This window comes from Triturus cristatus, chromosome 10, assembly GCF_964204655.1.
Source record: "Triturus cristatus chromosome 10, aTriCri1.1, whole genome shotgun sequence".
NCBI lineage: Eukaryota > Metazoa > Chordata > Amphibia > Caudata > Salamandridae > Triturus > Triturus cristatus.
The window spans coordinates 78278835-78304416 of NC_140593.1; the positions used below are offsets into that span (position 1 = coordinate 78278835).

General features: G+C 50.7%; 1 protein-coding gene across 2 annotated transcripts in view; it reads right to left on the reverse strand.

Moving 5' to 3' along the window:
• The window catches only part of EFHB (EF-hand domain family member B), a 310345-nt gene that overhangs the window by 66242 nt on the left and 218521 nt on the right, over nucleotides 1–25582 (reverse strand). For both annotated transcript variants that reach the window (XM_085630456.1, XM_085630457.1), the window contains 2 exons: nucleotides 16117–16271; nucleotides 1700–1907 (listed from right to left, as the gene is read on the reverse strand). In XM_085630456.1, coding sequence (XP_085486582.1) covers nucleotides 1700–1907; nucleotides 16117–16271 — 363 coding nt within the window. The remainder of the gene's footprint in view (nucleotides 1–1699; nucleotides 1908–16116; nucleotides 16272–25582) is intronic.

Genomic DNA, 25582 nt, shown 5'->3' on the forward strand with positions numbered 1-25582 from the left:
GAGAACGGCTGGGTCAAGGAGGCTCCTACTGAGTGAAACAGTCAGCTAGCGCTACATGCACACTCTATGAGGAGACGGGCTGGGTCAAGGAGGCTTTTATTGAGTAAAACAGTCAGCTAGCGCCTCGTGGACACTCTATGAACGCGGAGAAGGGCTGGGTCAAAGAGGCTTCTACTGAGTGAAACAGTCAGGTAGCGCTGCGAGGACACTCTATGAGTGTGGAGTACGGCTGGGTCAAGGAGGTTCTTACTGAGTGAAACAGTCAGCTAGCGCCTCGTGGACACTCTATGAACGCGGAGAAGGGCTGGGTCAAAGAGGCTCCTACTGAATGAACCAGTAAGATAGCGCTGCGTGGACACTCTATGAGCGTGTAGTACGGCTGGGTCAAGGAGGTTCTTACTGAGTGAAACAGTCAGCTAGCGCTGCGCAGACACTCTATGAGCGCGGAGAAGGGCTGCGTCAAGGAGGCTCTTTCTGAGTGAAACAGCTAGCGCTGCGTGGACACTCAATGAAGAGAAGGGCTGTGTCAAGGAGGCTCTTACTGAGGGAAACAGTAAGATAGCGCTGCATGGATACTCTATGAGCGCGGAGAAGGGCTGGGTCAAGGAGGCTCCTACTGAGTAAAACAGTCAGCTAGCGCTGCATGGACACTATGAGCGCGGAGAAGGGCTGTGTCAAGGAGGCTCTTACTGAGTGTAACTGTCAGCTAGCGCTGCGCAGACACTCTATGAGCGTGAAGTTCAGCTGGGTCAAGGAGGCTCTTACTGACTGAAACAGTGAGCTAGCACTTCGTGGACACTCTAAGAGCGTGGAGACGGGCTGTGTCAGGAAGCTCCTACTGAGTGAAACAGTCAGTTATCGCTGCATGGACACACTACGAGCGCGGAGAAGGGCTGGGTCAAAGAGGCTCCTACTGAGTGAAACAGTAAGATAGCGCTGCGTGGACACCCTATGGGCGCGGAGAAGGGCTGTGTCAGGAGGCTCCTACTGAGTGAAAGTCATCTAGCGCTGCGTGGACACTCTATGAGCGCGGAGAAGGGCTAGGTCTAAGTGGCTAAAGCATTCGGTTTGGCATTTGCTGGAATCTTTGACTGATGAAGACATTCCTTGCTGAAACACCGGGGGTCCGATTCACAAAGGGCCTCTGCACTCATGGCGGAGGCACCACACTCATAGCAGAGGCTAGCACTCGTAGCAGAGGCCCAGCACTCGTAGTGGAGGCTCCGCACTCGTAGTGGAGGCTCTGCACTCGTGGTGGAGGCCCCGTACTCGTGGCAGTGGCGAGTACTTGTGGTGGAGGGCCCAGCACTCGTGGTGGAGGCCCCACACTCATGGAAGAGGCCCCGCACTCATGGAAGAGGCCCCGCACTCATGGAAGAGGCCCCGCACTCATGGAAGAGGCCCCGCACTCGTGGCGGAGGCCCCGCACTCTTGGCGGAGGACCCACAGTCATGGAAGGACCTCTGCATTGCATTTTCTTATTGCAGAACTCCCACCACAATTGTGGGCCCCCGTCTCAACTGCGGAGCCTCCCCCATGAGTGCGGAGGCCCACTGTGAATCAGGCCCTGTGTGAGTGAGAGGGAATTCTTGAAAAGTGCTGAAGCAAGAGTAAACCCGCTTCATCTGGGGCAGTCCACCAGCCCCAGACCATCAACCTCACAGGTTGACAAACGCTGTCAATAAAAGGCAGCACATACCTCTGGTTAAAATCTGCTCTTCCAGCTTCCCGATTCTCATATTGTCTTTCCAGTTCAAGAAGTTGGCAAACTCCATGAAGCTGATCAGCCCATCTTTGTCCACGTCACAGTATTCAACCAAAGCATCCATGAGGTCAGGATGCAGCTCCAGGCCGAACTGGATACACGCCTTATTCAGCTCCTCCTTGTCTATCTTCCCATCTCCCTTCTGTTGGAAAGAAGGGGGTCTGTTAGATGGGAAGGACTGAGGACCATGCCAATGAGTCCGAAGAGCTCTACGCAGTGATGAGTATGAACGTTCAGCCACATAAAATGTTTAGATGGGACTGTGGCAGGGCTTGTACGGGTCACACAATTATAAAGATTTTCCTAAATCTATTTCTAACATTTTCTTCCAGATTATCATAATGAAAAGGCCATACATGGTAACAAGAAAAAACTAGCCAACAGACTTTCTATTGTTTTTCACAGAACCAACCACTGTATTTGCCTCCACCCAATATATGTCTGAACATCTCACTCTCTCATGGTTTGTCCTCTCCTTTCGTCTCTCATACAGCGCTCCCTCGCCTCTGCTACACTCTTTCTCTGTATCATATCTGGTTTATGGAACAAAGGCTGCATTGACATTACATTTCGGTGAAGGTGCTGAGAGAAGAAGGAAAGGATAGAAAATGTGATTGTCTTAACCTCCTGTCTCTGTTCATTAGTTGGACTGTTCCTGGTAATGCCACAGTTTTTTTCTTTACAACGTACACACACATCATTGCATGATAGAATATATTGTTGAGAAATGTGTCAAATGTGTAAAAAGAATCTGCTTTTTTATGCACACCATTCTGACTTTACCAGGGCCCCCTTAAATCTTCAGCCTTGGCATTTACACTTTGTTCATGCCTTAAAACAGCAGAGATTCTTTCATCTCCCCTGTGCATCAAACTGCTGTCAGACATCTTCACCCTATGCCCCATCACCCCTATGAGTAGGAGTCCAGAAAGGCTTTGTCATAGGTGCAGCACCCCATCTGCCTTGGGAACATCATCACTTCATTTCAGTTCTCTGACCACCTTCTCCACAATGACATGTTTTTCTTCCTCTCTTATGTCTCTATATTATCTATCAATATATACCAATGTGCACCCTTGAGAATGAGAGGTTTGGCCTTCCTAGCAGCATTGCACTGGAACAACCTCCCATGGAAACTGCAATCTACGCTATACCTTAATGTTCACGCTAGGGTCCTTTCGTTTGCTGTGGACACTGGAGACAGGCGTTGACCCTGTATCACTTGTGCCAGGATCAATGATCAACCTGTGGGACTCACACTAATATTGAAATTAGTAAACTCATGTATATTTTGCAAAGGTACATTTTTGCTGATGTGTATCCATGATATGCTATCACATCCAAATCCTTTCTCTATCATAAGTTTCATTTCCTGTATCTCTATGATAACATGCACGTCCTCTCTCTCTATCATAACATACAAGACCTCTCTCTCGCTCTCATAACATGCAAGTCCTCTCTCTCTATGATAACATGCAAGACCCCTCTCTCTATTCATAGGTTTCAAGTCCTCTCTCTCTGTATCATAACATACAAGTCCTCACTCTCCATCTTAACATGCAAATCCTGTCTCCCTATCAAAACATACAAGTCCTCTCTCACTATCCTAACATGCAAGGCTTCTCTCCCTATCATAATGTGTAAGTCCTCTCTAGCTATCATAACATGTAAGTCCTCTCTCTTTATCATAACATCATAGCTATGGTGGCCGGAGGAACTGGGACTTACTCCAGTCCCGAAAGCTATGGTCAAGAATTTGGGAGTATGGTTCGATGACAATCTGTCTTTTTCAGAGCAGATATCCGCAGTGGCTGGAGCCTGCTTCGGCATTCTTAAAAACACTACGAAAAATCGTGGACCTACTTCTACCTGATGCTAAAAGAACGATTGTATAGGCCCTTGTTACATATCACCTTGACTATTTTAACATATTCTACCTAGGGGTGACTGCCAGAAATTTGAACATCTTGCAGAAGGTCCAGAATGAGGCAGCTCGGCTGATTCTGAATATCCCCAGGCAGGCATCGGTAGGGAAAGCTTTGATGAACCTTCATTGGCTCCCTATACAGGCCAGAGTTACTTTTAAGGCCCTATGCTTTGGCCATAGGATCCTTAATCAGAAGGGGCCGAGATTTTTGCTCCCCCATCTCACTGCATATCGGCCTGCTGGGAACCTGAGATCGTTGGGCACAACCAAAGTGACTGTGCCCAGGGTGCGGCTAAGGCATGGAATGATCTGCCTGTGGATCTACGAATGTGTGTATCGGAGACTCTGTTCCGAATAAAATTAAAAACTTGGCTTTTCCGACACCCGCATGGAGGACAGAAGTAGTACCTCTACTTTCACTGCTAGGCAGTCAGAGACGTAGGAAGGTTGCTAGCTTAGGTCAGTTGTTGGGGTTCTGATGGTGTTCTAGCGCGGGGACACTCCGCTGGAGTAACCAGGCGCTTTATAAGCTAAATAAAAATAATAGGAACATGTAAACCTTCTCTCACTATCATAACATACAAGTCCTCTCTCTATCATAACATACAAGTCCTCTCTCTGTATCATAACATACATGTCCTCTCTCACTATCCTAACATGCAAGGCTTTCCTCCCTATCATAACATGTAAAGCTTCTCTCACTATCATAACATACAAGAGCTCTCTCTATCATAACATGCAAGTCCTCTCTCTATCATAACAAACAAGTCCTCTCTCTCTCGCTATCATAACATGCAACTCCTCTCGCTATCCTAACATGCAAGGCTTCTCTCCCTAACAAAACATGCAACTCCTCTCTCTCAATCATAAAATGCAACTTCTCTCTCACTGTCAAAACATGCAAGTCCTCTATCTCGCTTATAACATACATGTCCTCTCTCTCTCCATAATAACATGCATGTCCTCTCTCTATCATACAATACAGGTCATCTCTCTCTATCACAACATACAAGTCCCCTCTCTCTCTCTCTCTCTATCATTACATATAAGTCATCTCTCTATCATAACATGCAAGTCCTCTCTCACAATCCTAACATGTAAGGCTTCTCTCTCTGTCATAACACGCAAGTCCTCTCTCTTTGTCTATTGTAACACCAAGTCCTCTCTCTCTCTCTATCATAACCAACAACCCCTCACTCTTTTCTATCATAACATGCAAGCTCTCTCACACTATCATAACATGCAAGTCCCTTCTCTCTATTCATAACTTTCAAGTCCTCCTTCTCTATCATAACATACACTTCCTCTCTCTGTTTCTTTCATAACATAAAAGTCCTCCCTCTCTAGCATAACATACAAGTCCTCTCCCTGTTTATTTCATAACATACAAGTCCTCTCTCTCTATCATAACATGCAAGTTCTCTATCTGTTTCTTTCATAACATACAAGTCCTCTCTGTTAGAAAACCCCGGGCAACCGGGTTAGCAGTCACCCGGTTTTTCCCAACACAAGGGGTAGCTTGGCTCGAGCGGTCGGGGGTCAGGCACCGTGTTAAGCGTACGTCACACCCTCACAATAACCATGCGTTCATCCGTTCCAAAAACGACTCTACACCGTAAAAATTTATGAAAGAATCTCTTTGTGTTTATCTTAATTTTTCTCTTAGTTGCAGGGTTATGACACAAATACAATACAAAAGGATTTTCTTCAGAAATAGCAGGTCAATTAAATAATAACACTTTGCAGGTGCAATAAATAGGATTAGGTCATAAATACACAAGGAATAAATAGAGGTGCGATAATTACATAGGGCAAATAAATACTGTCAGACAATAAATACAAGGCAGGAATAAATACGGTCAGACAATAAATAAGACACCTTCAATAAATAATATAAGCAATCAAACAATTGCAAATCAGATCACATTTATGAGGTAGATTGATTTTACCATGCCCAAGTACAGCTTATGGTCACTGGGGTGGCCTGGGGATGTCCCACCTAGAGTGGTCAAGGCTGGGGCCTAAGCTGAGGTAGAATGAGGGAAACCTAAGGTTCTGATTCTTCCAATTACACAGTCCCTCACACAGGTCCCTGCACCAGTCTCAGTTCACCCCCTAGCACTCTCAGGTTGGTCCTAACACCCCTCTAGCCCCAAGAATGGTCTTTTAGGGCTCCACAGGGCCTCAGATGCCCTTTCTACCACTTACTGCCCTTTTCACGAAGATCGGCTCCGCTCGGCGCCGGGTCGACGTCGCTGGGCGGCTCCGGTTCGATGTCGCGTCGATCTGTTCCACTTGACGCCGTGTCGATGCCGTGAGGCGGCTCCGATTCGATATCGCGGGCCGGCCTCGGTTCGATGTCGCGTCGATCTGCTTTACCTGACGCCGGGTCGATGCCGTGAGGCGGCTCCGGATTGATGTCGCTGGGCGGCCTTAGCTCGATGTCGTGTTCCGGCGTCACAGGGTCACGGTTCCCCCGCTTCCGGGCGACTCCGGAGTGCGACCTCCACTCCCGACCTCCGTCGGCTCCACTTCGGGTTCCGGCGACTCCGGAGTGCGATCTCCACTCCCGACCTCCTGCGCGCTTCGCCTCGACCTCAGGCGACTCCGGAGTGGGACCTCCACTCCCGACCTCCTGCGCGCTTTGCTTCAGCTTCCGGCGACTCCAGAGGGCGGACTTCACTCCCCCGTCGACACCTCACCTCGACCTCAGGTGACTTCTACTCGACCTCCGGTGTCTCTCCACGACCTCCGTCGGCACCCTCACTCGACCTCTAGCGGCTCCGGGTACGACGTCTGCCTTCTGTCAGCGCCGCTTCTCCACCTCGGGCTCCAGGTCTCCAGGCTTCTCGACGTCGGGTCTCCAGGAGGATTCCACCAAACAGGTCAGGAACTTGCTGTTCTTCTCCTTTAAGGCCTGTTCCGGCTGTTCAGGTCCTTAAGATGATTTTCTGGTCTTTATCCCACACAGGGCTTTAGGCTGGGCTTGGTCAGTAGGGACTAGTATCAAGGGTGGGTTTCTGGACCCCACTCCAGGCACAAGTTTCCACCCCTGCTGCCTTACTCCTTCCTCCTTCTGTTTCTCTGTCCTCTCTCCTCTCCAGTCAGGTGCCAACTGCCTACTCCAACTGCCAACTCTGAGCTGGCTTCCCAACATTCTAAACCTGCCTGACACTGTCACAGGGTTCTAGAATGTTCTGGAAGGTACTAGTAGGTTCCAGCTATGTCTCAGGTGACAATGGGTGGCCACCATTTTGTGTTTCAGGCCCTCAGACAGAAGTTCCAGGGGTAGGGAAAATGGCTCCCTGACCCTGCATCAACACTAAAAAGTCTGGTGGTTCCCAAAAAGGAAAAATACTAACAGGGTTTGAGGCAAAAGTGGGACAAAATAAATAATGAGGAGGAGGGACCACCCAAAGGGCTGACAGGTCTAACACGCGTCCCCCCCAGCTGAAAGTGGGGAGAGCTACCCAACCCCTTGGGAGTTCTCATCACTAAGGCGGAAATACCTTGAGAGACCGTCTGCATTGGCGTGGTCCACTCCAGGCCGATGTTCCACCTGAAAGTCCATTCCCTGTAGGGAGATAGACCACCTTAGCAACTTGGGATTCTCCCCCTTCATCTGCATCAGCCAACGAAGGGGTCTGTGGTCGGTCTGAACTAGGAAGTGCGTGCCAAACAGGTATGGCCGCAGCTTCTTCAGAGCCCATACCACTGCAAAGGCTTCACGCTCTATTGCACTCCACTTCTGTTCCCTGGGAAGTAGTCTCCGGGATAGGAAGACCACGGGTTGATCCAGACCCTCTTCATTGAGTTGCGATAACACTGCCCCAATGCCATGTTCTGATGCATCCGTCTGGACAATGAACTCCTTGGAAAAGTCTGGGGCTCGTAGGACCGGGGCCTCGCACATGGCTTGCTTCAGTTTTACAAAGGCCTGCTGACAAGCCTCCGTCCAGACTACCCGTCGAGGTTGTTTCTTGGACGTAAGCTCCGTGAGGGGGGCCACAATGGTACCGTATCCCTTCACGAAGCGGCGGTAATATCCGGTGAGGCCCAGAAAAGCTCGGACCTCAGTCTGAGTCTTGGGGGGTTTCCAGGCCATGATGGCCTCGATCTTCGCCTGGAGGGGTTGCACCGCTCCCCTACCCACCAAGTGTCCAAGGTACACTACCGACCCCTGCCCGATCTGGCACTTGCTGGCCTTTATCGTTAAACCAGCTTGTCTCAGGGCCTGGAGAACAGCTTGCAGGTGACGCAAGTGATCCTCCCAGCTGTTACTGAAGACGGCTATGTCATCCAGATAAGCAGCAGAGAAACTCTCCATTCCAGTGAGGATCTGGTTCACCAGACGCTGAAACGTGGCAGGTGCGTTCTTGAGCCCAAAGGGCATCACACAGAACTGGTAGTGGCCTTTGGGCGTGGAGAAGGCTGACCTTTCCCTAGCTCCGTCAGTCAGAGAGATCTGCCAGTACCCAGAAGTGAGGTCAAAGGTACTTAGATATTGGGCAGCTCCCAGCCGGTCAATCAATTCATCCGCCCTTGGGATCGGATGAGCATCAGTCTTGGTTACTGAGTTCAGTCCCCGGTAGTCCACACAGAACCTCAGTTCCGGTTGGGCACCCGGTGGTGCGGCTTTTGGTACTAGCACCACCGGACTGGACCAGGGGCTGCTGGAAGGTTCGATCACTCCTAGCTCCAGCATCTTAATGACTTCACTGTGAATGCTGGCCTTCACCTTGTCTGACATCCGGTAGATCTTGGACTTCACAGGTGGGCTGTCTCCTGTGTCCACATCATGGACGCACAGGTGAGTCCTACCCGGAACAAGGGAGAACAACGAAGAGTACTGTCCCAGGACCTGGCGGCAGTCCTCCTGCTGTTCAGGAGTTAGAGATGGGGAGAGAATCACTCCCTCCACCGACCCATCCTTCTCTTGAGACGCGAACAAATCGGGGAGAGGCTCGCTTTCCACGTCCTCTGCTCCGTCAGTCACCATCATCAAAATGACTTCGGGCCTCTCGTGGTGGGGTTTGAGGCGGTTGGCATGCAGCACCCGTAGGGGCTGACGAGGGGTCTTAAGATCCACCAAGTAGGTAGCCTTACCCTTCTTCTCCAATACCTCAAAGGATCCTGACCAGCGATCCTGGAGGGCGCTAAGCTCTCCTGGTTCGATCACCCACACCTTCTGGCCAGGCTCCAATTCCACCGGGTGAGCGTTGTGGTCATACCACGCCTTCATTACTGCTTGGCTGGCCTCCAAGTTGTCAGAAGCTTGCTTCCACAACTTAGCCATTTGGCTTCGGAAGGCCAGCATGTAGCTCACCACGTCCTGGGGAAGCTTTCTGGGAGTTCTTTCCCATCCGTCTCTCACCAGGCTGAGAGGTCCACGCACAGGGTGCCCATACAAAAGCTCGAAGGGGCTGAAGCCCACTCCCTTCTGTGGCACTTCCCTGTAGGAAAACAATAGACAGGGTAGGAGGACGTCCCATTTCCTCCGCAGGCTTTCAGGCAGGCTTCTAATCATGCCTTTCAAGGTTTTGTTAAACCTCTCCACCAGACCATTGGTCTGGGGGTGGTAAGGAGTTGTGAACCGGTAGGTCACTCCACACTCCTTCCACATGGCCCGCATGTATGCTGACATGAAGTTGGTCCCCCTGTCGGACACAACTTCCTTGGGAAAACCCACTCGGGTAAAGATTCCCATCAGGGCCCTAGCCACAACAGGTGCTGTAATGGTCCTTAGAGGTATAGCCTCTGGGTACCGTGTGGCATGATCCACCAGAACCAGGATAAACCTGTGACCAGCTGTAGTAGGCGGATCTAATGGACCCACAATGTCGATGCCCACCCTTTCAAAGGGGGTGCTAACGACAGGAAGTGGTTCCAGGGGAGCTTTCAGCTTCACCCCTGTTTTCCCACTGGCTTGGCAAGACACACATGTCCGGCAGTAGGTGTCGGACGACACTTTCATTTGAGGCCAATAAAAGTGTGGGACAAGACGGGCGAAGGTCTTGTCTTGCCCCAGGTGTCCTGCCAAGGGGATCTCGTGAGCCAATTCCAGTAGGAAGGCTCGGTAACGTTGAGGGTCTACTAAGGCTCGTGACGATCCATGTAGGGGTGCCTTGGGTTCACTGTAGAGGAGGCCATCCTCCCAGTAAAGGTTGTAGTTCCCCTCAACATTCCCTGCTGCCTGGGCTTTGGCCTGTCGCCTCAGTCCCTCAAGGGTAGGGCACTCCCTCTGGCCCTTGCAGAATTCCTCCCTGGTCGGCCCTCCCTCCACGTGCCACTCGGCCGGGATGGGTTGGTCCTCCAGCTTGGTAACATCCCCCACCGCGGACTCCTGGTCCACCACCTCCGGTGGCCTATCCGTCACACGGGGCGCGGATGCCGAGGCAGGCTCCTCCTGTCCTCGGTTCTTCCCTTGGTCGGCAGCCGGCTGTGCCTTTGTTCCAAGCTCCAGTCGAAACAAACTCCCTCTCCGGGTAGTCGCGGACCCTGTGCTAACACAGGCCCAGTCAGGTGTACCCAGCATCTCAGCATGAGTCCGGTATTCCACCTCCTTCCAAGCATTGTGCTCCATGTCATTCCCCAGTAGACAATCGACCGGCACGGCAGGGCTTACGGCAACTCGAAGTGAACCTGCAACCCCCTCCCATTCAAAGGGAACCTCGGCCACCGGATAGTGGCCGGTTCTGCTGTCAGCCATCGCGGCTGGGTGGAGTACATCGGGAATTACCTGCTCTGGAGACACCAGTTGGCTACGTACCATAGTCATACTGGCTCCTGTGTCTCTCAGAGCCTCCCCTCTTTGGCCGTTGATGGTGACCCACTGCCCATACTTTATGGTATTTGCGGGCACCTGGATCTTAGGAACCATCTCCTGTTCTCCCAGGGACACTAAAGTGACACCCGCCCACTCCCTCCCCTTAGTTAAGGGCATCTCCTCCCCGAGCACTACACTAGCTACTCCGGGGGCCTTTCCTCCGCTGGGAGGGGGTGGTCTTTTCGGGCACTTCACATCTCCCTTATAGTGTCCGACACCACCGCACTCGTAGCAATGGACAACCCTTGGCTGCTGACTCTGGCCAGGATTAGGGTTTCTGGGTGGGTTAGCCCTAGGGGTGAATCCTGTTCCCTTTCCTTGGAAGTTATTTTGGGGGCCTTTAGAGAACTCCTTTTTCTTTTCCCCTCCCTCTTTCTTCTGGGGGGCGCCCTATCCGGCCTTTTGAGTATCCCCTCCAGTCCCCCTTGTGGACACCCGGGTACTAGCCCAAATGTCCGCCTCCTCAGCAAGCTTCCGGGGATTGGTCAGCTTGCTATCCACCAGGTGTTGACGCAGTTCAGGGAAACATTTTTCGAGCAGGTGTTCCTTCAACATTAAATCAAACAACCCCTCGTAGTCCCTCACCTCACTGCCTTGAATCCATCCCTCTAATGCCTTCTTTGCATAGTCCAGGAAATCCACCCAATTCTGTGTGCCCAGTTTGTGGCTACCCCGGAACTTCTGTCTGTACTTCTCGGGTGTTAGTCCAAACTTTCTTACGAGCGCCACTTTCATGGTGGGGTAGTGGGTCTGCTCATCCTGCTCTAGGGCCAATAATGCATCCCTACCAGCTGGAGGCATGTATTTGTACAATCCCCCTCCCCAGTACTTCTCTGGCACCCCATGGGCCCTTAAAGAGACCTCATAGGCCGCTAGCCACTTGGCAATATCATCCCCTGCACTATAGCTAGCTACTATGTCCTTTGGCAGATAGGGTTTGGGTTCCCTGATGATTTCTTTGTCTTTGCTGCCACCATTAGGAACAGTGTGTGCCCCGACTTGTAGGATCTGGAGATCTATTTCCCTCAGCCTCAACTCGTGAGCCATCCTCTGTCCCTCCTTCTCTTTCTCCAGCTTTGCCAACTCCCATGTGAGCTGTCTTTTCTCCCTCCGGTCCGTTAACTCTGCTTCAGATAAGCCACCGCTAGAGACAGTGCTGCCCTTCCTGGAAAGTGTTCTGGGCCCCGCTAACAGGTTCCCCACCTCAGGTTGGTACAACCCAGCCCCCTCGCTAACAGGCTCTCCATCCCTGTCCTCCTGCTCAGCCTTACCTTCCCGTCGGGCCTCCCCCAAGCCCTCAAGCTGGTCTGGAGTTCAGCCTTCTTGGCACCTGGGGGACAATACACCCCCTCTCGCTGACAAAACTCTCTGAGTTGGGCCACAGTGTAAGTTTCCAAATCTTCCAACACAAACTCCATTTTGCCCACTCAGAATAGAAGACAGGTGTTTACAGAAGCTATGCAGGGGGGTACCTTTTGTAATACCTCCTTCCACCACCAGAGTAAATTTGGAAAAAACAAAACTCAGAATTAGGAAGTCCGCTTTGAGAAAACTCCCGGTGTAGGCCTATGGACTACCCACAGTTATTGTCGAGTGGACGCAAGCACAGCTCTATCCCACCGCTGAACACCAATTATGTTAGAAAACCCCGGGCAACCGGGTTAGCAGTCACCCGGTTTTTCCCAACACAAGGGGTAGCTTGGCTCGAGCGGTCGGGGGTCAGGCACCGTGTTAAGCGTACGTCACACCCTCACAATAACCATGCGTTCCTCCGTTCCAAAAAACGACTCTACACCGTAAAAATTTATGAAAGAATCTCTTTGTGTTTATCTTAATTTTTCTCTTAGTTGCAGGGTTATGACACAAATACAATACAAAAGGATTTTCTTCAGAAATAGCAGGTCAATTAAATAATAACACTTTGCAGGTGCAATAAATAGGATTAGGTCATAAATACACAAGGAATAAATAGAGGTGCGATAATTACATAGGGCAAATAAATACTGTCAGACAATAAATACAAGGCAGGAATAAATACGGTCAGACAATAAATAAGACACCTTCAATAAATAATATAAGCAATCAAACAATTGCAAATCAGATCACATTTATGAGGTAGATTGATTTTACCATGCCCAAGTACAGCTTATGGTCACTGGGGTGGCCTGGGGATGTCCCACCTAGAGTGGTCAAGGCTGGGGCCTAAGCTGAGGTAGAATGAGGGAAACCTAAGGTTCTGATTCTTCCAATTACACAGTCCCTCACACAGGTCCCTGCACCAGTCTCAGTTCACCCCCTAGCACTCTCAGGTTGGTCCTAACACCCCTCTAGCCCCAAGAATGGTCTTTTAGGGCTCCACAGGGCCTCAAATGCCCTTTCTACCACTTACTGCCCTTTTCACGAAGATCGGCTCCGCTCGGCGCCGGGTCGACATCGCTGGGCGGCTCCGGTTCGATGTCGCGTCGATCTGTTCCACTTGACACCGTGTCGATGCCGTGAGGCGGCTCCGATTCGATGTCGCGGGCCGGCCTCGGTTCGATGTTGCGTCGATCTGCTTTACCTGACGCCGGGTCGATGCCGTGAGGCGGCTCCGGATTGATGTCGCTGGGCGGCCTCGGCTCGATGTCGTGTTCCGGCGTCACAGGGTCACGGTTCCCCTGCTTCCGGGCGACTCCGGAGTGCGATCTCCACTCCCGACCTCCTGCGCGCTTCGCCTCGACCTCAGGCGACTCCGGAGTGCGACCTCCACTCCCGACCTCCTGCGCGCTTTGCTTCAGCTTCCGGCGACTCCGGAGGGCGGACTTCACTCCCCCGTCGACGCCTCACCTCGACCTCAGGTGACTTCTACTCGACCTCCGGTGTCTCTCCACGACCTCCGTCGGCGCCCTCACTCGACCTCTAGCGGCTCCGGGTACGACGTCTGCCTTCTGTCAGCGCCGCTTCTCCACCTCGGGCTCCAGGTCTCCAGGCTTCTCGACGTCGGGTCTCCAGGAGGATTCCACCAAACAGGTCAGGAACTTGCTGTTCTTCTCCTTTAAGGCCTGTTCCGGCTGTTCAGGTCCTTTAGATGATTTTCTGGTCTTTAACCCACACAGGGCTTTAGGCTGGGCTTGGTCAGTAGGGACTAGTATCAAGGGTGGGTTTCTGGACCCCACTCCAGGCACAAGTTTCCACCCCTGCTGCCTTACTCCTTCCTCCTTCTGTTTCTCTGCCCTCTCTCCTCTCCAGTCAGGTGCCAACTGCCTACTCCAACTGCCAACTCTGAGCTGGCTTCCCAACATTCTAAACCTGCCTGACACTGTCACAGGGTTCTAGAATGTTCTGGAAGGTACTAGTAGGTTCCAGCTATGTCTCAGGTGACAATGGGTGGCCACCATTTTGTGTTTCAGGCCCTCAGACAGAAGTTCCAGGGGTAGGGAAAATGGCTCCCTGACCCTGCATCAACACTAAAAAGTCTGGTGGTTCCCAAAAAGGAAAAATACTAACAGGGTTTGAGGCAAAAGTGGGACAAAATAAATAATGATGAGGAGGGACCACCCAAAGGGCTGACAGGTCTAACACTCTCTCTCTCTCTCTCTCTCTCTAGCATAATATGCATGTTCTCTCTCTGTTTCTTTCATAACATGCAGGTCCTCTCTCTCTGTCATAACATACAAGTCCGCTCTCTCCATCATAACATACAAGTCCTTTCTCTCTCTGTCATAACATGCAAGTTCTCTCTCTGTTTCTTTCATAACATAAACATTCTCTCTTTCTCATAACATACAAGTCCTCTCTGTCTCTCTGTCATAACCCTGAAGTCCACTCTCTCTCTCTCTCTCTCTCTTTGTCATAACATACAATTCCTCTCTCTCTTTATCATAACATACACGCCCTTTCTCTCTCTTTCTATCATGACATACACGTCCTCTCTCTCTCTTTCTATCATGACATACAAGTCCTCTCTCTCTCTCTCTCTCTCTATCATAACATACAAGTCCTCTTTCTGTTTATTTCATAACATACAAGTATTCTCTCTCTATCATAACATATAAGTCCTCTCTGGGTTTCTTTTATAACATACAAGTGCTCTCTCTCTAACATAACATACAAGTCCTCTCTCTGTTTCTTTCATAACATACACGTCCTCTCTCTAGCATAACATACAAGTTCTCTTTCTGTTTATTTCATAACGAACAAGTACTCTCTCTATCATAACATACAAGTCTTCTCTCTGTTTCTTTCATAAGATACAAGTCCTCTCTCTAGCATAAAATACAAGTCCTCTTTCTGTTTATTTGATAACATACACGTCCTCTCTCTCTCTGTCATAACATACAAGTCCTCTCGCTCTATCATAAAATACAAGTCCTCTCTCTCTCTCTCTGTCATAACATGCATGTCGTCTCTCTCTCTCTCTATCATAACATACATGTCCTCTCTCTCTCTGTCATAACATACAAGTCCTCTCGCTCTATCATAACATACAAGTCCTCTCTCTCTCTCTGTCATAACATGCATGTCCTCTCTCTCTCTCTCTGTCATAACATGCATGTCCTCTCTCTCTCTCTATCATAACATGCAAGTTCTCTCTCTGTTTCTTTAATAACATACAAGTCCTCTCTCTATCATAACATACAAGTCCTCTCTCTCTCTATCATAACATACACGTCCTCTCTCTCTCTCTGTCATAACATACAAGTCCTCTCGCTCTATCATAACATACAAGTCCTCTCTCTCTCTGTCATAACATACATTTCCTCTCTCTCTCTCGCTCTCTCTCTCTCATAACATGCAAGTTCTATCTGTTTCTTTCATAACATACAAGTCCCCTCTCTCTATCATAACATACAAGTCCTATCTCTATCTCTATCATAACATGCAACTTTCCTCTGCTTCCCTCATAAAATACAAGTCCTTTCTCTCTCTATCATAACATGCAAGTTCTCTGTTTCTTTCATAACATACAAGTCCTCTCTCTCTCTCTCTATCATAACATACAAGTGCTCTCTCTCTCTCTCTCTCTCTCTCTATCATAACATGCAACTTCACTCTGTTTCCTTCATAACATACAAGTCCTATGTCTCTCTCAATCATAACATACACGTCCTCTCGCTCTATCATAACATAAAAGTCCTCTCTGTTTTTTTTATAACATACAAGTGCTCTCTCTCTATCCTAACATACAAGTCCTCTCTCTGTTTCTTTTATAACATACAAGTGCTCTCTCTATCATAACATGCATGTCCTCTGTTTCTTTCATAACATACAAGTCCTCTCTCTCTCTCTCTCTCTCTCTATCATAACATACACGTCCTCTCGCTCTATCATAACATAAAAGTCCTCTCTGTTTCTTTTATAACATACAAGTGCTCACTCTCTATCCTAACATACAAGTCCTCTTTCTGTTTCTTTTATAACATACAAGTGCTCTCTCTATCATAACATGCACGTTCTCTCTCTGTTTCTATCATAACATACAAGTCCTTCTCAGATTTATGAACTCAACTAATAGTGCTAGGACTTAAGCTCCCCTCGTCCAGTATTTCTGGTACAGACATATGAACAATCACACAGATTTGAAGACATACACTTTTAGTGTATAAGTATGACACTAACCTTGTCATAATGTCTGAATGCTTCCAACAGTGTGTCAAAGTTATGGTAGTTCACCTTCTTCAGATGCTGTCTCAACGCGGCAAGAACTGCCCGGTGCCTCTCTTTGCCACGCAGGAAGTTCATTGGTGGAGTGTAATGAAGCAGTTCTGCAACACCTACCAGTAACAGAAAAGAAAAGCACTGTTGATCCTTAGAGTAGTATCACGTTCCAGAATATCTCCTCCAGTTGGCCAACGGTAGGGTGGGCATGTGAGCAGAAGATTAGTAAATCCATCTATGGGGTCACTGTAAACTCTGGCAAAATTACTGCATGGAAAACTTATAGGGTGTCATCATTTCCCACAAACTGTAATCCTGATTTGTGTTCCATCTTCCCTTTACACCCATAGTGGGATTACCAGCACAAGGAGAAAGAGGACGTAGATCTGGAATGGTACTACTCTAGAAACATTGAGGCCTATGTTCGTGAAATCTTCGAGCTCAAATGAAGCAATGTGGTCTGTATACATTAGGCTGACAGATTCAGAAATAGTTATTTGTACATCTGGTTCTTCCTTATCAGTATCCTCTTTAAATCATAAACATTCACAAACCTACGGGCGGTGTACCGGAGCACATTCCCACAGATAACGTTTTTATTTTCAAAACAAGCCTAAAAGGGACCACATTTTGTTTATTTTGAGACACAGCTGCTTGAATCCAAAGCCCAGCATCATAGACTTAATTTGGATGAAAAAAATGAAACAGAGCAAAAATTGATACATTTAGGCACCACTCTTTGCAGACAAGTTTTGACACTGCTCCTTTACGAAATCCTAGAGACCCACTGTCCCAGAATGCAGTGCAGAGAAAGGGAAGCTCATTCTGAAGTAAAGAAAAGAGCAAGGCTTTAATTTACCAGTTTCGAGTTGTATTCCAGATTTTAAAAGGGGAAGGGAGTGGAATATTTATGAATTCAAAAAGCCCATAAATATGTCCAGAAAATGGCAAACCCATAAAAATATAGGTTTGGCCCAGAAGCCAAGCGTTTGTGAATGACACTGGAAAATACTTGTATGTTATGATAGAGAGAGAGTATTTGTATGTTATGAAAGAAACAGAGAGAGAACGTGTATGTTATGATAGAGAGAGAGAGAGAGAGAGAGAGAGAGAGAGAGAGAGAGAGAGAGGGGACTTGTATGTTATGATAGAGAGAGGACATGCATGTTATGATGGAGAGAGTGAGAGAGAGAGAGAGAGAGAGAGAGAGAGAGAGAGTGAGAGAGAGAGAAAGAGGGGACTTGTATGCTATGATAGAGAGGGGACTTGTATGTTATGATAGAGAGAGGACATGCATGTTATGATGGAGAGAGAGAGAGAGAGAGAGAGAGAGAAAGAGAGGACTTGCATGTTATGATAGAGAAAGAGAGGACTTATATGTTATGATGGAGAGAGAGAGTGAGAGAGAGAGAGAGAGAGAGAGAGAGAGAGAGATAGAGAGAGAGGGGGGGACTTGTATGTTATGATAGAGAGAGATGACTTGTATGGAATGATAGAGAGAGGACATGCATGTTATGATGGAGAGAGTGAGAGAGAGAGAGAGAGAGAGAGAGAGAGAGAGAGAGAGAGAGAGAAAGAGGGGACTTGTATGTTATGATAGAGAGAGATGACTTGTATGGAATGATAGAGAGAGAACATGCATGTTATGATGGAGAGAGAGAGGACTTGTATGTTATAAGAGAGATAGAGGACTTGCATGTTTGGACAGTGAAAGAGAAGTTGCATTTTATGATTGAGAGAGAGGAGTTGCATGTTATGTTAAGGGAGAGAAGCCTTGCATGTTAGGATAGCGAGAGAGGAGTTGAAAGAAACAGAGAGAGGACTTGTATGTTCTGATAGAGAGCACTTGTAAGTTATAAAAGAAACAGAGAGAGGACCTGTATGTAATGCTAGAGAGGGATGACTTGTATGTTATGAAAGAAACAGAGAGAGGACGTGTATTTTATGATAGAGAGGGAGGACTTGAAAGTTATGAATAGAGAGAGGGGACTTGCATGTTATGAGAGTGTGAGGGGGCTTGCATGATATAGTAGAGACAGAGTGAGGACTTCTATGTTATGAGAGAGAGAGAGAGAGAGAGAGAGAGAGAGAGAGAGAGAGAGGGGACTTGTATGTTATGATAGAAAGAGAAAGAGAGGATTTGTATGTTACGATAGACACAGAGAGAGGACTTGCATGTTATGGCATGACATGATATGGATGCATATGCATTTGTATTTTATAAGCATCACACTGGTGAGTCTGCTAAAGCTGTCCCCTATGCCCAGCAAACAAAGGGCTGAAATAGGGAGAGGAGGTCCTAGGGCATCAAGTGATGAAATTATTTAATTTAAATAAACTAATAATTAGTTTTTCATTATTATTATTTATTTCATTGATAATTAATTAGGTTACTTGTGCAATTTTTTTTTTTTATTTAAATTGTAGGTGCGGGTTGTGAGGCTTATATGGAAACAGGGTGGGAAGCATTTTAATTTTAAATAATTAATAATTGTGGGTCAACCACGATGTTGTTCGGAAAGGCTCCGTATTGCATTCGATTAATTCAAATCCGATTCAGAAGCCTTGTTTACGACCGACTCGGAAACATTTCTGAATGACCGGCTATGATGTTCGGAAACCGTTCGGACTATCTGACTCGGTTCCAAATGGCATTCGGAGTAACTGAGTCGTTCGGAGCTAACACGTACAGGTCTATGGACCACGTTTCTGAACGAGCGATACGTATTTCGGATTCGGAGAGCCTTTCCAAATCGGTTGTTCCAACGTGAATCGGCTGTCGGAGTCTGACTTTGGGGGCCTGTAGCAGGCCCCCTTCACCTGGGGGCATCTGATTCGGGCCTGTGGGGGTACCCATGGGTCCCCCCTTTCCAACCATTCACAGTGTGGCAGGCACCATGGAGTGCCCGCCACCGGGTGCATGATTTTCCACAACCACCCCTTTCTTCAATGGGAGCCTGTGTATTCGGAACACAGGCTCTCATTGAAGTCAATGGGAGTCCGACCAAACAGTGTTGGGAAGCATCATAATCATTCGGATGGACTCTCAGAATCCGATTAAGGTGCCAATTCCGATCCGGTAAAAAAATTCCCCGTCCGACTCGTATCCGGATTTTTTTCCGTCCGAATCGTCAAAGTAGCGTACAAACTGCCAAGTACGATTCGAACGGAAAAAAGTCCATACGAATCGCATTGGGAAGATTTCCCCACACGTCCTCGGGTCGGGAAAAGTCACCGACACGTCCCCGGGCGAGAAACCCACCGTGCGGAAAAATAAAGTCCGACTGCGCAAGTACGATCCCTCCCGTCCTCCCCATTTCACAACCGTACGCAAAAAACACCGTCCGAACCGAACTCCCATAGCAACCATGGAGACATGTGCCCGCATACGCGCCGAACACCCCACCACCCCCCGCCCGCGTATGTACGCCCCGAACCCCCACCCGTGTATGTACGCACCAAACACCCACCCGTGTATGTACGCCCCCGAACCCCCCCCCAGCCGTGTATGTACGCACCGAACCACCAGCCGTGTATGTACGCCCCCGAACCCCCCCAGCCGTGTATGTACGCACCGAACCACCAGCCGTGTATGTACGCACCAAACCCCCCCCCCAGCCCTGTATGTACGCACCGAACCACCAGCCGTGTATGTACGCCCCCGAACCCCCCCCAGCCGTGTATGTACGGACCGAACCACCAGCCGTGTATGTACGCACCAAACACCCACCCGTGTATGTACGCCCCCGAACCCCCCCCAGCCGTGTATGTACGCACCGAACCACCAGCCGTGTATGTACGCACCAAACACCCACCCGTGTATGTACGCCCCCGAACCCCCCCCCAGCCGTGTATGTACGCACCGAACCACCAGCCGTGTATGTACGCCCCCGAACCCCCCCCCAGCCGTGTATGTACGCACCGAACCACCAGCCGTGTATGTACGCACCAAACCCCCACCCCAGCCGTGTATGTACGCACCGAACCACCAGCCGTGTATGTACGCACCAAACACCCACCCGTGTATGTACGCCCCCGAATCCCCCCCCCAGCCGTGTATGTACGCACCGAACCACCAGCCGTGTATGTACGCACCAAACACCCACCCGTGTATGTACGCCCCCGAACCCCCCCCCAGCCGTGTATGTACGCACCGAACCACCAGCCGTGTATGTACGCCCCCGAACCCCCCCCAGCCGTGTATGTACGCACCGAACCACCAGCCGTGTATGTACGCACCAAACCCCCACCCCAGCCGTGTATGTACGCACCAAACACCCACCCGTGTATGTACGCCCCCGAACCCCCCCCAGCCGTGTATGTACGCACCGAACCACCAGCCGTGTATGTACGCCCCCGAACCCCCCCCAGCCGTGTATGTACGCACCGAACCACCAGCCGTGTATGTACGCACCAAACCCCCACCCCAGCCGTGTATGTACGCACCGAACCACCAGCCGTGTATGTACGCACCAAACACCCACCCATGTATGTACGCCCCCGAACCCCCCCCCCAGCCGTGTATGTACGCACCGAACCACCAGCCGTGTATGTACGCCCCCGAACCCCCCCCCAGCCGTGTATGTACGCACCGAACCACCAGCCGTGTATGTACGCACCAAACACCCACCCGTGTATGTACGCCCCCGAACCCCCCCCCAGCCGTGTATGTACGCACCGAACCACCAGCCGTGTATGTACGCACCAAACCCCCACCCCAGCCGTGTATGTACGCACCGAACCACCAGCCGTGTATGTACGCACCAAACACCCACCCGTGTATGTACGCCCCCGAACCCCCCCCCAGCCGTGTATGTACGCACCGAACCACCAGCCGTGTATGTACGCACCAAACACCCACCCGTGTATGTACGCCCCCGAACCCCCCCCCAGCCGTGTATGTACGCACCGAACCACCAGCCGTGTATGTACGCCCCCGAACCCCCCCCAGCCGTGTATGTACGCACCGAACCACCAGCCGTGTATGTACGCACCAAACCCCCACCCCAGCCGTGTATGTACGCACCTAACCACCACCCCACCAGGGAATGTACGGACCGCACCCCCACCAGTGCATGTACGGACCGTACTGACGCCAAAAAAACACGTACTGAACCCGGACAAACCATATTTACACAAGGAGAGTCAAGTAGAGTTTCCCCACACCACCAAACAGGCCCAACAACCCCACAAACATCACATACACTCACCTGCAACTGCCAAACTGCCAAACAGAGGCCCAAAACTCAATCACTCCTCATAACACACCCACACAAATTTCAAACACAGCCACACCCACAAATGGACCAATAAAAATGGACCACACACACAAACCATGAGCCTTTGCAACAGACCCACTGCTGCCAGAGCCCACAGACGACCCACACCACCATACTTGAACCTCACACTTGCATACCTTCACACAACCACCTACACAAACACCCCCTCATCACATTCACACACACACCTCCACTACCACACCCACACACCCACAGCCATCCACACCCACACCCCCACAACCACACCCCACGCCATGTCCACCACCAAGAATCCAAAGTTCACAAAGGAGGAGCTGGAGATCCTTGTCGACGAAATCCTCAGAGTCGAGCCACAGCTCTTTGGGACATTGGTCAGACAGACCAGCATATCCGAAAAAACCGCCATGTGGCAGAGGATCGTCGATTCTGTGAATGCTGTTGGGACAACCAGAAGGACCAGGCACGAGTGCCAATCCAGGTGGTACGATCTGCGGAGGACGGTCAAGAGGAAGATGACTGACAATCACAACCAGGGGAACATCACTGGAGGAGGGCCGCCCCCCAGACCGGTACAATACCATCCCTGGGAGGAGAAGGTGATGTCCACGCTGGCGGTGGAGGGACTACACGGACTGCCAGGACTCCCAGACCCTGGTGAGTACACAAACAACTCACCTCACATGGGGGGGATGCCATACACAATCAATCATGCATGCCACCCCCCCCAAGCCACCACCGGACACAACAACACTCCACAAACACACACATGCCACTGGCACCTCCATGCCCCATGCATCAATCAGGGCCATGCCAAGTCACAGGCCACACAAAACACCAACACAACACAGGATGTGGTCGATGCTGGGAGTGGGGGCAGCAAAACTAACATTGAGCAACTCACAAGCACACAACAATGCCCTCAGCCCATATGGCCCAGGGCACAGCCATACAAACTGTGTGTACCCACACAGTACTGTCTTGCCTGCAAATGATGGCTGCCATGCAGGATGCCATGGGTCTGAAGGCACAATTTGCACATAACAGCAGACAATGAAGATGCATCGCTCTGATAGAGTCTCAGCACACACCGCCACAGCAGCAGCCTACACTCAGACACACTGCCCAATGGGTGCCCGGAGAACAGGGACTAACTCACATGAACAAGCCAATGGCCATTCAAAGACCGGCTAACTGTGTGTGCCCAGGAAGCTGGCCTGAGGTGACAGAGAGTGACAAAGAGAGGGAGGGAGAGGGGGAATGAGAGGGAAGGAGACAGAGGGGGGACACAGGGAGACAGACAGAGGGAGGGAGTAGGGTGACAGAGGGAGACCGACAGAGGGAGGGAGGAGGGTGACAGAGGGAGGGAGGAAGGGAGACACAGGGAGACTAAATCACCCTTGGGTGGTGTGGCCATGTCCACTCGTCAGCCGGTGGACTGTGTGCATGCAGACCAGGTCTGGCAGTGCCTCAACCCCCCCTTCCGTAGATGAAGACCGGTCCATGTGTCAATCTGTGCACGAGTCCATCCGTGCTGCAGGCACAGACCTAACCACACACCCAGTATACCCACCCACCGTGTCGGTAAGAACCCTGTCACAAATGCTTCAGTCCCCTACCTGCAACATCAAATTGCCTTGCCAAAACACCATTTGGCCACGTACAGTGCAACACGTAAGGCGCCTCTGCATGGCTCGCTACGCCCGCACACCACACTGCTGACTGTGTACCCAAATAGATGCATCAACTAAGATTGTGTCTCACACATGCGTAAAGCCCTGACAGCTGTGGCCAAGGGACATAGCCATGCACAAGTGCACTGTGAGAGGAATGCAGGACAGATCCAACTACCCAGAGGAAGAGTGCCAAATCAGAAATGCATGCAACATGGATGCCACATGTGACACTGTTAACATTGTCTCTCTCACACACAGGTCAACGTCGACGAACACCCCCCAACACTGGGGGGGAAGTCACACAGGACCAGGCTCCGCGGGATGATGACCCCACCGCCAGCGATGACTCTCACCACTCCGTGGATGACCCAGACCAACCTGGCCCCTCTGGTGTCCAACCACCTGCAGCACCTGCGTCAGGTACAACTGTGCCAACCACCACCCCCATTCCTGCCACATCCCAGGAGACGTCCAGGAGCCCTGCCCGCACACGACCACCCAGCCAGTCTGCCCAGGAGGGACACGGTCCTCCGGGCACCCAGGAGGAGGCAGGCGGCAACGCAGATGCCATCCCTCAGGGGTCCCGGAGACCCGATGCACCCACAACGGCAGGCCAGGTGCACGTGGGCAGGGGTGGCGGGAGTGGAGGACGGCGGAGGCGCGAACCTGACCAGGCAGCTCAGGACCCGGTAGTGTCCCAGGTCAGCAACATCCTGGATACATACCGGCGTGACACCAGGGGCATGGACCAGATTGCGTCCACCCTCAATGACATCAAGGGGACCCTCCAGGAGATGAAGACCCTGCAGTCCCAGCAACATGCCTGTCAACTGCAACACCAAGGAAGGATGGAGGATAGACAGGCTGAGCTCGTGGCGGTGCAAACCCAAATGACCGGTGTACTCCGTCGGATTGCCGACAACATGGGCAACCCTCCCTGTGGCACCAGGCGAAGGCCATTACCAGACACAGGGAGGGATCAGGAGGAGGAGGATTCATCCGACGGAGCGTCACAGACATCGTCACGGACTGCTTCCGAGGGTCCCCGCAGGAAGGTGGGTCGTCCACGAAAAAGACTGTGAGAGTCAGCAGAACATCACCATCTCCCAGGTCACCTGGCCTGGCACCTGGCCCTCTGGCCCAATAGCAGCACATGACATTCTCTGCCACATGGACTTGCTGGTCACTGTCTGACCTATGTTGACGAAGACTGTGGCATGGACTCTGACATTTTGCTACGACAAGGATACCAACTCCCCCAGTGAACTTTGGATTCTACACTCCCGCTGTGCACCTCTTGTCATCCCCACAAACCCGTACCCCACCACAAATAAATTAATCACACTTACAAGATGATGCCGTGATTCTACATTATTACAATACATGTGTGTGTCGTACAGTCAAAGCATGCCTGATCTCAGAATTAACTCCAACCATCCAAACCGTGGGGTCGCAGTCTTGCCCAGGACACACATGGGTCCCAATGTCTCATCTGATACAGACATGGAGTACCAAACTCACCTGTGCTGGGCCCAACCAGCTGAGTGGTTCCCGCACAACTGTGGCTACAGACACATTCAGGGGAGCAACAGTCATGCGCAGAGGTCAGGGATCATGTGGAGTGACCTGGCTTGCCGCTCCCAGGTATGTCTAGACATGTGTCCCTACAATGTGCAGCATGCTTGCGTCAGGCGGATGTTGAGAATGGTGGCTAGGCCAAGGTTGGATGCATGGAGATGCCAGAATGCAGTTTAGGATCACTGTGCCACATGGTTGTGTTGGGGTTGTGGGCTGCATCATGAGTGTGGGCGTGGATCTAGAAGGTCATCCTGCAGCTGGCTGTGAAACATTCCCCCCATCCCGTTAGGACGTTGATGTGGCCTGGTTGCCCGACGCAGTAGCAGAGCTGTGCAGATGCACTCCGGATATGGACAAGTACCATGGGAGTCGTGAGGCACATGTCCGTAGACTGCAGGGTAGGATTCTACACAGATGTTGTAGTTTCCCTGGGGGATGGTCTCTCTTGCCTTGAGGTGGATGGAACTGTGCATCTTGTGCATAATACAGTTCCCACTCCCTGACAAACCCCTAGCATCTTGTCACTCTACACATAGACACATATGCACCACCTATGAAAACTATGCCAGACCTGCGGCACGCACAGTGGCAACAGGGCACCATTGACAGGGAAGAGGCACCTTGGAGACAGAGGGACAAATTTATTAGTCATGTGTGTTGGAATGACAATGATACTCTGTCAACACATACACAGGTCATGTGGATGTACATGTGGGAGCAACACTGGCACCCCCCATTGCAACACAGATGCTGGCATCCCATTGACCTGGCACACAAGTGACGGATAACAGCTAAACACCCCCTGCTGCCACGGAGAGGCCGCTATACACCATTGAGGCCCTGATGGGGCAATCACACACCATGTCAACCCGGTGCAACCTGTATGTTTCCGAGGCCAGTGTTACACACAATGATGGC